At 45.9% G+C, this 11298-nt stretch overlaps 1 protein-coding gene across 3 annotated transcripts; it reads right to left on the minus strand.

The window, feature by feature from the left end:
• Positions 1-886: 886 nt before the first annotated feature.
• Positions 887-6651, minus strand: LOC109733818 (disease resistance protein Pik-2). Of its 3 annotated transcripts, none has more exons than XM_045231790.2 (10): positions 6394-6651; positions 3176-6153; positions 2979-3068; positions 2481-2769; positions 2254-2322; positions 2101-2164; positions 1949-1997; positions 1632-1845; positions 1413-1526; positions 887-1311 (listed from the first exon to the last, which is right to left on the minus strand). In XM_045231790.2, exons 2-3 carry the CDS (start codon positions 6070-6072, stop codon positions 3032-3034), a joined length of 2934 nt encoding a protein of 977 aa, XP_045087725.1. In that variant the 5' UTR covers positions 6073-6153; positions 6394-6651; the 3' UTR covers positions 887-1311; positions 1413-1526; positions 1632-1845; positions 1949-1997; positions 2101-2164; positions 2254-2322; positions 2481-2769; positions 2979-3031. The 3 variants fall into 3 exon arrangements, with proteins under 3 accessions (XP_045087725.1, XP_040253032.1, XP_045087726.1); XM_040397098.2 differs by having other exon boundaries at positions 3176-6096; positions 6369-6651; XM_045231791.2 differs by having other exon boundaries at positions 3176-6096; positions 6394-6448.
• Positions 6652-11298: the final 4647 nt, after the last annotated feature.

Here is an 11298-nt window from a genome sequence, read left to right on the forward strand (position 1 = left end):
AGGCCGCTTCCCGACGAGCCGACGCCGGAGATGTCCGGCCGCTGCCGTGAAACGACCCAAACCACCGCCAGGAGCCACCACCACACCGTGGCGGCCCACATCCGTGCAGCGACCCAACCGGCCGCTACCAGCACCTCGGGCCGCCCGCCGGCGAGCAGGGACAGATCCGGCCGAATCTGACCATGCCGCAACAAGCACCCACCAGCCACGCCCTCAAGCTTCACCTAGCCAAGGAGCAGAGGAGGAAGAAGGAGGGCGCCCACCTCTGTCGCGCCGCGACCCCGTGCCGCCCACGACCCGCACCGCCCACAGCTCCCGGCGCCAGATCGGGGCGCGGGAGCAGCAAGCGCGCCCCTCCAGCCAGCAGCCCAACGCACCGCGGAAGCCACCAGCCGTCGTCGTCGGGAGGGGACCTGCCGCGCTGCCGCGACCCACCAACCGCGGCGCCCTGGCCCGTGGAAGCGGCCCGCACCGGCGCCACACGCGAGGGGACGAGAAGGCCCGCCGGCGCCGGCGCCGGCCAGGCTTTGCCTAGGCGCGCCCTGTGGCGGCGGCGGGGGAGGAAGGGGTCGGGAGGAGGGGAGGAGACCGACGGCGGCTAGGGTTCCCTCCCCGTCTCCTGCGGGGGTGACGCGGGAGGGGTGGGTCGGGAGGAAAATCTCATTTGTGCTTGGTGCATTTCATCCTCATTCTTCGTTTACAAACAAGGACAGACATAATGGTAATGAGAGCAAGAATTTCAGAGCAATTAATCATCCTAAAGAAAAAAGAGTACTAGAAACAGAGTAACTCTGTTTTCTCATCAGGTTGATTTTGTACTACCGGACTGCTCCCCTCCGCTCTGACGACTCCACGGAGTCAAGGGTTCGTTGCCGTTCTGGAGTGAAGAGAACTCGAACAGATTCTTAAATTTGAGGAACTTGGATAAAAGCATTTTTAATCCTCATTCTTTAATTACACACAAGCACAATCATAGTGGCAGCAACGTAACAAAGAGGAACTAAACATGTCTGGAAAAACAGAGTACTAGAAAACAAAGTAAGTCCGCATTCAAAATTGCAGGTGTTCTCATCAGGTTGGTCAAAAGCCATTTTTCATCTGGGCCAACGGTTGCAACTTGCTACTCCCCTCCATTAGAAGTCGAGATCCCTCTTAGCTTTACATTGCACCATATCAGAGCCAGCACACGGTAGAGAACTTGGATGGCTGAAATTGGTGGCCATTGCAGCATAACAGTACGTATATGCAGCTTAAGTAGCAGCAACATCTCGTGTGGTGTAGTCCATTGCATTATCCACGTCTTCTCCCCAGCTGAAATGCATATACAGGGCATTAATTAATTAGTACTAAGAACCATAAGTATACGGAAAATCCAACATGACAACATGAAAAAGAGTTGTAGATGAACTGACCAGTTATCAGTGTGATCACATTTCACACTTCAGAACAATCGGTGTCCTTCTCAAGCACCCTTCTCAATCCTCATATGCGGGAGTTGCTTCAGCTCTTGCTAGACATCAAGGTTCCTGACATATTTGGAAATGCTACCACATGGTGAGCACTAATTTCTCCCCAGCATATACAGTTATACACTGAAATACAGAAGGAACATGAGGCTAGTCGGTGCCTACCTCTGGTACTTCCATGGATTATACCTCCCTCCAGTTGGCTCCTTTCTAATTATACAACCTTCAGCCGAAATTCAGGTAATGTGCCATAATTAAGTTGCATTTATTGCACCATGATTTTTGTCATGCCACACTCCAGCTTTTCCCGGATTTCCGAAATTCTAACTTCTTACAGACATTGAGATGAACAGAGAACAGTTGGTGTGCACAAAAAGACCTGACAAACATTACGATAAATTCAGTAGCAGAAACATTATTCCGAAAACATGGCCAGAAATCAGATGGAATCAAAGAAATCGAAGAAGTGAAGGAGGGGGTACCTTGATTGTTTGTGAATTATCAGCAACAAGTGCAAACGAGCAACAGCTCCTGTTAGAGACAGAGAAACAAACATCGTCAGAAACACAAACTGAATATAGTGAAGCGAACTGAGAAGGATTTAATCCAAAGCATGACGTTTCATGGCGACGACCTGAGCGAGAGAGGTGGGAGACTCGTCAAGGCTACAAACTGGTCTTCAGCGCAGATCATCCTCACTGTTAAAAGCAGAAGAGAAATGGATTGTAAGTGTATAATAAGCATCACTAGCTGACAGCCACAGCTACTGAAGGAAAGAGAAACTAACTAGCTGACTTGTCGCTCCCCGTCGTCATGACGACTTCCTCCGCTGCTGCACTTGCTTCCTCCACTTGCACTACAAGACAGAGAGAGATTAAGTGTATTTTCTTTTCAACAACACACAATCTGTGTGTCTTCTATATTAAGATTGCGGAAAACAAATGCATACCGTAGAAATTAAAATCTCATTTAATAGCGTCTACTACTGAACGAACGAAAGATAAGTTAGCTGACCTCTTAATGCTATTGGTTCACAGGAGGATGACCACCTGCGAAGAGCTCTCTCCCGCTGCTGTAGGCCATGGAAGTGGAGATGATTCCTCCGTTGCTTGCTCTACCCATACTGATTTTTAGAAGGAAATACCATCTTGATGTTCTGCCATATGGATATACCATCTGGCCTCTCTTCAAGTTGGATCCCATCTTCCCAGCAAAAATAAAAAGAAGTTGTGTCCCATCTTGTAACTCTCGACAATAGGATGAACAACGCAGCTTGGTAGTGCTCCTGGGTGCCCAGCTGAATCTGAGATGTGAAACTCTGTCAGCAGCTAGAAAATTAAGGAAGTCTTTGCTACAAACAGGGATATGCGTAAAATATATGTTTTCCCAAGCTGAATACAATGTGACTGAGATCATGCCTGCTTTTTATATAAGCATGTGCAGATTTAGAATGCGTGACCACAAACTGAAAAGACCAAGATAGCTGGAAATAGTGTAAAATTTGAGCTGTACCAGTTGTGTTACACGGTGGAAGTGGAACTGGTAGGAGGCTTGCTCGGATTCAGTCAGCAGGAGTTGTAAGTGTAAAGCACATCATCTTGGCTGTAACACACAAAAAGGAAAACAGAGTACAGTCACATCGCACTCCATAGCTGCCACGTAGTACGTACTACTAGTTGAATGAAAGAGAAGCAATTAGCTGAGGTGACCTGATGTTTGCCGCGGCCATGCCCACCGCTTGGGACCGTGAGCTCCCTCCCGCTGCTGCAGGCTCAGGATGGAGAGATGATGATTCCTCCGTTGCTTCTTCCACTTGGACGACGACGTCCCCCAGATCATGGTAGCTCCGTTCATTGAACAGTCGCAGCACGGGACTGTTGGGGTGGGCGCCCACTTCACTTTGCAGCATAGCAAGCTTCGCCACTTGACCATAGGGACCAAGTGAGATCTGCTTGAGCTTTGGAAGCTGGTTGACTCCAATAATTCCTGATCTCAACACGCAATTAGCGATACGCATCAATTCCAGCTTGGGTGAGGTGCCATCCTCAAATTTCACCTCTCTCAGTTCCGTCAGACCCACAATATAAAGTTCCTCAAATTTCAACCCCCTCAGTCCCCACAGACCCCAAATATCCAGATTCTTGAGATTTGGGAATGCCCCCGTTTTGAACGCCAACTTCTCCCCGATATAAGAGCCCCTTCCAAGACGAAGGTGCATGAGGTTGGGAAGTGGCACTAGTATTTCCATTATTGCGCTTTCCGATAAGTAAAGCTTGACCAAATGCGTCAGATTGCCAAACCAGCCAGGGATCTCTCCGAGGCGTCCAGACAACTTCAGACTCCTCAACAGGGGAGGAGGAGAGGAAACATCATGCAGCCACTCGAGTGAACCGTCCACTTTAAGGGAGCGGAGGCAAGTGAGCTTCTGAATGGCATCACACAGTACCTTGCATTTCAGCTTGGTGGCCCCTTTTGTTACCACGCTCAGTTTTTTCAGCTGCATAAGCCAACCTAGCTCTTTAATTGCATTGCCACTAGTTCGGCTGATGTCCACAACCTCTAGTATTTGCAGCTCTTTCAGTTTGCCGATTCCTTTTGGCAACCTCACACCATCTGACTCTGACCAACGGCTAGACCATGACATGTGTAGCTCGGCAACTACCTCGGGATGTTCACTAGGATCAACCAAAGGTGTGAACAGTATGGGCAGACAAAGTGTGTTCACCAAGCATTTCCTAGGTTCATCCAGGTCAAACCATCTGTAGGACCTAACTCTGGTACAACGGACACTGCATAGACTCTTGAGATTACAGATCACGGTTGGTAGTGTGGTAATATGACTGTTTCTTATGTTCAAAGTATGCAAGTTTTGTAATTTTCCTATGGATCTAGGAAGTTTATAAATATATGAATATCCTTGAGGATTAGAAAAATTCACATACTTCAAGTGGCGCAATAATTCTATGTTGCTGATATCCTTCTGTGTGACTTGAAATTGTGCATTCTCTAGATCTAAGGCTCTGAGCATTCTCATGTCAAGTGAACAAACTAAAGGTGATGGCCCCAATGATCTCTCACCAAACACAGTTACTGACCGTACGTGGCTCCAATCCATGCCAATATTTTGGCACATGATACCATGGTATGCTACATGGCGGAAGGTCTTATTTACAACACTAGTCAAATTATTCCCTGCCACGTACACGTAATTCTCATCTCTAGAAATTGCTATCATGACATCGCGAACGATATCATGGACTCGGCAGCTCTTTACAACCCCTTCTATGTTCACTCTTGATGGCTGAATCATGCTTCGGTTGACTAGATCATCAAAGTAACTATTTCCAACCTCCTCAGCACTTAGCCCATCCCTGACGATAACAAACCCCTCGGCTATCCATCTTTCTACCACACGCCTCCTTTGAATTTCAAAATCCTCAGGAAATATGCTTAAATATAGAAAACATGACTTCAGATGAGAAGGCAAGTGGTTGTAACTTAGGGTAACCATCCTCCTCATTGCTTCAAGACTTCGGTTGCTCTCTAGCTCTAAGGGGATCTGGTTGTAAATACTTTGCCATTCACTAACCTCTCTAGTGGCAAGCATGCCTCCTATTGTGAGAATAGCTAGTGATAACAGTCCTGACTTTTTGACTATCTTGGTAACTATTTCCCTCATTTTCACATCATTATCCATGTCCTTCTCACTTCTCCTAGTCTTCCTTAATAGCAAATATATGGCATCATTTGTTTCTAGGGGTTTATGGTGGTAGATAAGTGGTATGGAAGATTCCAATGAGCACTTCTTAGCTAAACCAACATCACGTGTTGTTACCAATATTCGGCTACCTTTGTTGTTACTACTCGGAAAAGCAATATTTTTTATCCAGTTCCAATCATCGATGTTCCACAAATCATCAAGTACAACAAAGTACCTCTTTTCAAGCAGCTCTTTCCTCAGATAGTTGGCGAGGTCCTCTTCTCGAACTACATTACCTTCAAGTTGCTTCTTCAATGCTTCCTTGCCAAAAAATTCTTTGATCATAACCTTGAGAAGCTCCATCCTGACAAATGATTGCGAGACAATGATCCAAGCACAACAAGAAAAGTTCTCCATACTTTCATAAACCTTCCTGGTAAGAGTAGTCTTACCCAAACCGCCCATGCCGACGACGCATACTACCTGAGCAGGACCATTTTTGGCATGGACATCTATAAGCTTTATCAACTCTTGTTTGGGCTTGGAAAACCCCACAAGTCCTGCTTCATCTATGTTGCTAGCTGAATGGTTGCGGATATCTTCCATGCAAGAATCCCTCTCATCAATGGTTCTGGTAATTTGGTTCTTCTCAATCAGATTGTAGCGTGTGTTCCTGTTGCTGACTTCTTCGACTCTTGATTTGAGATCGTGGATTTGCACTGCGATTCGATGTCGTTCTTTGAGCTTCATAAGCTTCTGTGACAAGCTTTGACTTGCCACATGCACCATGAATTCACCGAGGCAATCTTCAATATTGTATGACAGCTCCCTTACTTGCTCTGCCCACACCTTGAGTAGCATGTCTTTCTTCTCCATACCTTCAGCGGCCACCAGGAAAGCTTGCATCGTTGCTAGCTCGTCTTTGATGAACTTATCAACAATGGAAAAGTAACTTTATTACAGCTCGGTTTGTGTCATTCTTGCAGCCTGCGACATGCAAAGAAGAAGAAGAAATATGCACCCCCATGAAGAGATTTCAAGCCTACCATGAATGCCTGGTGCCATTCTATATACAAGAGTTGAGTAAAACATTTTGGTTGTTTCAAGAATTAATATATCCAACTAATGTTCATCCAACAAGATGTTCTTAATAACAGAAAAAAAAGGGATGTAAGAGGCAGTGGGAAGTGCATGACAAAAACAAAAGAAGTGCATGTGCACATATACCAAATATCCTTGCGCACACCCATGAGGAGGCTCATCTCGTCGGCAGCGGCAGAGGCGGCCTTGCTAATGGCACCGCCCAGCATGGACCTCGCCATGCTCAGCACCGTCTCCGCCATTATCTCCGTCCGGTTCGGATATTGTCCTCACACAACAATTGATCAACCTCACAGTAGCTACCTGTGTGTGTGTGTGTGTGTGTGTGTGTGTGTGTGTGTGTGTGTGTGTGTGCACCGAGAAAAAGCAAAGGTTGCTGTGCTCTTTGTCCTGCCACTAAGAGGGCAAGTTTGCAGTGCTCTTATAGCAAAACGCCAGTGGTTCTTCGTTTCTCTCGTCACGGTTATTCAAACAAAAAAGGTAATGTTGTTTATCACCCACCCGTGTTTGTCTTATCGTCCGGCCTGTTGTTCCGACCAAATTGGCCGGCCAAATTAGAAGATGCCAGAGCACTACCTCCCATGGCTTGAGTTCTTAAATATTACTCCGTTGATGATTAGCCTTGCTGTCCTTTTGTATTCGGGTTGTTGAAACGCAACTAATCAAATAATTAAACAGACGTTAATTTTCTAGCTAGTATACCTATGGAATGGAAGAAGAAAAATTAAAAGAAGGCCGTAGGTAGCAGCGAAGGACGTGCGGTTTGTACAGAAGCGGAATTGGGTCGATCTCGTCAATTTCACAGAAGCATGTTAGGAGATTTGCAATGTTATACACTCCAATGGGCCACACCATGCTTCAAGTCAAGTCTTTCTTTCACGTTCTGGCTGTTCAAACGCAGCTCTCAGTAGTCAGTACCCAGATAAATAATTGGCTGTATGTCACTATCTATATCATAAGCATGCGGCAGGTAGCAAACGATGCGTGCTTAATTATATTGTACTGGTAGGCGGTAGCTACAGAAACTTGGAATCTGACCATTTCACGCTAGCTTGGAACTAACACAGGCTAGCTAGCTAAGGGCATTTCTTACTGATCCCCTAAAAATAATGGTGGATCTGACGGAGTAAATTTCGCAGAACCTAACCATTCCCTTATATATAACGGAGTAAAATAAATTTGCATAAATTCAACCTAGTTTCAACATAGCCTCAACCGAAATTTGCATAAATTTAAACACAAGTTCAACCTAGCTTCAACATAGCTTCAACCGAGTCTTGAGATAAATTTAAACCTACACTAAACTTAAATCCAGCCATGGTAGAGGTCGAGCCAATCTTGCCTCGACGTGCCATCGCCCATTGGGTCCGGGTCGGTGCCGTCGTTGTCGTTGTAACAGGGAAGATACGCCACCTCTCCTCGGCGTCGAACTCCTCATCGTGGCCCTCGTCGTCGCCACCTTGCATCTCGTCGTCGGAGATGACGATGGTCTCCCCGCCATTGTCCATGAATATCACCTGCTCTGCCACCACGAGCTAGGGGTGCCAGCCGCAGAGGTCCGCCATGTACGCCTCGTCGGTGGCCTCGCCTGCGAGGCGCTCTCTCGCCTCTCGGTCCTCCTGAGCCATCTCCGCCATGGAAGTTGATCCTCGCGGCGGAGCCATGGAACCGGACTTGCCACCGGTCGTATTCGAGCACTGTGAGCTCCACCGTGTGGAACCCCGATCCACTTCTTCGTGTGGGTCTCCCAGCCGGTGATATCCACCACACAAAGTCCCCCACGCGCGCTGCCAGACGCCGAGGTATTTCCTCTACGGTTCCCACGATGGTGGGAGGTCCGGGAAGTTAGCGAACTGGGCGGGGGGCAGCACATCGGCTGTGAGTCGGCGCCTCGAGGATGCACCGCTTGATGCCGAACCATTAAAATTTGTAAATACAAACAGAAAAAAAAAACCCAAGATAGTTGTGTCTCGGGAATAGTCGGTCGCACATGCAAATTGGGTGCTTGCTCATTACCTTGACATGAGCTGACGAGGATGTGTAGCACATCACATCCACAGATAAGGGCATTTTCGGCCTCCAATAGTAACACTAACACCGGCGGCAATTCTGTCTGAACCGTCAAAGATTGCAACTCTAATATGGAGCATGGCGCAGCAATTATTTGTGCCTGCAAGATTACACGTCTAGAATCATTAGGTGACTGAATTTTATACAATTCATCCATTTTCTGACATTGTAAATTAAGTTGCAATCAATGAACCAACATACCAAAAATATTCATTTGTAGAGAAACACTGAATACGCCAGGCCAATTCAGTCACTGCTACTGAACGAATGAGAAAATTAGCTGACCTGTCGCTCCCCTCCGAGAAGCTCTCTCCCACTGCTGCAGACTCGGGAAAATGAGACGATGCTTCCGCTGCCTCTTCCATTTGTACATCAATGGAGCCTTCGGCCACATCACCCAGGTCGTGGTAGCTCCGGCTAAACAGCAGTTTCAGATCGGGATGGTTGGGATGTGCGAACACTTGCTCTTGCAGCACACACAGCTTTGCCACTTGACAACCTTGATAAAGTGAAATGTTCTTGAGCCTTGGAAGTTGCTTGAGACCAGTAACCTCTGACGTCAACTTGCATTCACTCAGCTGTATCCTTTCCAATTGGGGTGATGTGCCCTCCTCGAACCTTATCTCTCGCAGTTGCTGCAGTCCCCAAATATCAAGTACTCCGAGACTCTGGAATGCTCCCACTTTGAACTCTAGTTTCTCTCCGACAAAAGCATTCTGACAAAGACAGAGGACCATGAGTTTGGGCAATGCCCCTAGTATTTCCATGCTTCTACCTTCTTCCTTCAGCTGACTATTCACCAAGTATACTTTAACCAAGTTCTTAAGATTACCAGCCCAGCTGGGCACGTCTCCAAGATATCCACGTAACTTCAAGGATCTCAGTGGGGGAGGAGGGGACGGGATACAATGCATCCACTTGAGTGTTCCTGGATTTGATCTTCCACTGGCATCCACAATAAGAGATTTGAGACAAGAAAGGTTCTCAATAGCATCACCAAATATGTAGCACTTGTGCTTGCTGGCTCCTTCTGTTACCACACGCAGTTTTCTCAGCTGTATAAGCTCCCCCAGCTCTTTAATTACCTTCATACTAGTCCGTTTGATGTTCACAACCTCTAGTATACTAAGATCTTGTAAGTTTCTGATCCCTCTTGACACCCTGACACCTACTGACTCAAACCAACAGCCAGAATAGCCTGGAGTGGCTCTTTTCCTGCTGCAACGAAGGCTATATAGGCTATGGAGTTTACCGATCTCGGATGTTAATGCTGTGATGCAACTGTTTCTTAAGTCTAAATTTTGTAAGCCATATAACTTCCCTATGGATCTTGGAAGTGCACAAATATTTGAATGTCCCCGGACATTCACATATCTCAAGCGATGCAACAACCCTATGTTATTGATATCTTTCTGGGTGATACTACATTGTGCATCGTGAAGATCCAACACAGTTAGTCTCCTTAGGTAGGCTGAACAGAGTAAAGATGTTGGCTTACGAAAAAGGGTTTCCCCCCGCTTTATATTATAAAGCAACAACCGAGCATACAACCATCGAACCACAAAAAGAAAGAAGAAGAAGGAAAAAGGAAAAAGGAAGAAGATGTTGGCTTCATGGGATGGACGCCAAACAAAGTAAATGACCGAACATGGCTCCAATCCATACCCATTGTTGGGCATTTCCCACCATGGTGGGCTACATGACGGAAGTTTTCCTCTGGTGCACTTGTTGCAACATCTTTTGTCAAGTGTACAAAATTTTCATCTCTTGAAACAGATGTCATGATATCAAACATGAGAACATTGACTCGACAACTCTTTACCCTTCCTTCCCAATTTACTCTTGAAGGTTGAATCATACCTCTATTAATTAGCTCATGAATATAACTATTTGCAACTTCCTCGATGTCCATCCCAAAACTAGATGCAACTAACCCCTCTGATATCCACCTGTCTATCAGGCGTCTTGTTTGAATCTCGAAATACTCAGGAAAGATGTATAGGTACAGAAAACAGGGTTTAAGATGAGATGGCAAGTGATTGTAACAAAGTTTCATGATTTTCCTCAATGCATCAATGCTTGGGCATGTCTCGAGTTCTGAGGGTATCTCGTTACAATTTTTTTCCCATTCTGATACTTTTTTAGTGCCAAGCAGTCCACCTACTGTCTGCACAGCCAGACGAAAACACCCACACCTTCTCACTATCCTACCAACTATGATCGTCATCTTTTCATCATTTTCCATGTATTTCCTTGTGTTTCTAGAACTTATTAGTAGCAAATCCACAGCATCATCAATTTCTAGGGGTGTAAGGTAGTAGATAGATGTACTAAGAGTGCATTCCTTGGCTAAACCAGTGTCTCAGGTGGTTACTAATATCCAACTACCCTCATTGTTATTAGCAGGCAATGCTATGTATTTGATCCACATCCAGGCATCTATTGACCACAAATCATCAAGAACAAGGAGGTACCTCTTATCCTTTAGTTCTTCCCTGAGGTAGCTGCTAAGGTCTTCTATTTGCACCACCTTCCCTTCAAGTTGCTTTTCCAATGATTCAGCACCAAAAAATTCCCTGATGATAGTTTTGAGCACCTCTATTCTGACAAATGACCGTGATGTATTGATCCAAGCATGGCATGGGATACAGTCAAATATACTGTCATAAACATTCCTTGTGATAGTAGACTTACCCAATCCTTCAATGCCAACAATGCATACCACACGAGCTGGGCCATTCTTGTCATTGACATCTAAAAGCTTTATCAAATCTCTTGTAGGTTTAGAAATCCCCACAAGTTCAGATTCATTAATGCTATAATATGATTGATTGTGAATGTCTTCCATGAAAGAATTACCGTCATCTATGCTCTCATCCAAGCTGCCTGAGGCAATGGGCTTCATTAAATGACTATATCGTTGGATTCTGACACTTACTTCTCCAACTCTTACTTTCAGGT

This window comes from Aegilops tauschii, chromosome 7, assembly GCF_002575655.3.
Source record: "Aegilops tauschii subsp. strangulata cultivar AL8/78 chromosome 7, Aet v6.0, whole genome shotgun sequence".
NCBI lineage: Eukaryota > Viridiplantae > Streptophyta > Magnoliopsida > Poales > Poaceae > Aegilops > Aegilops tauschii.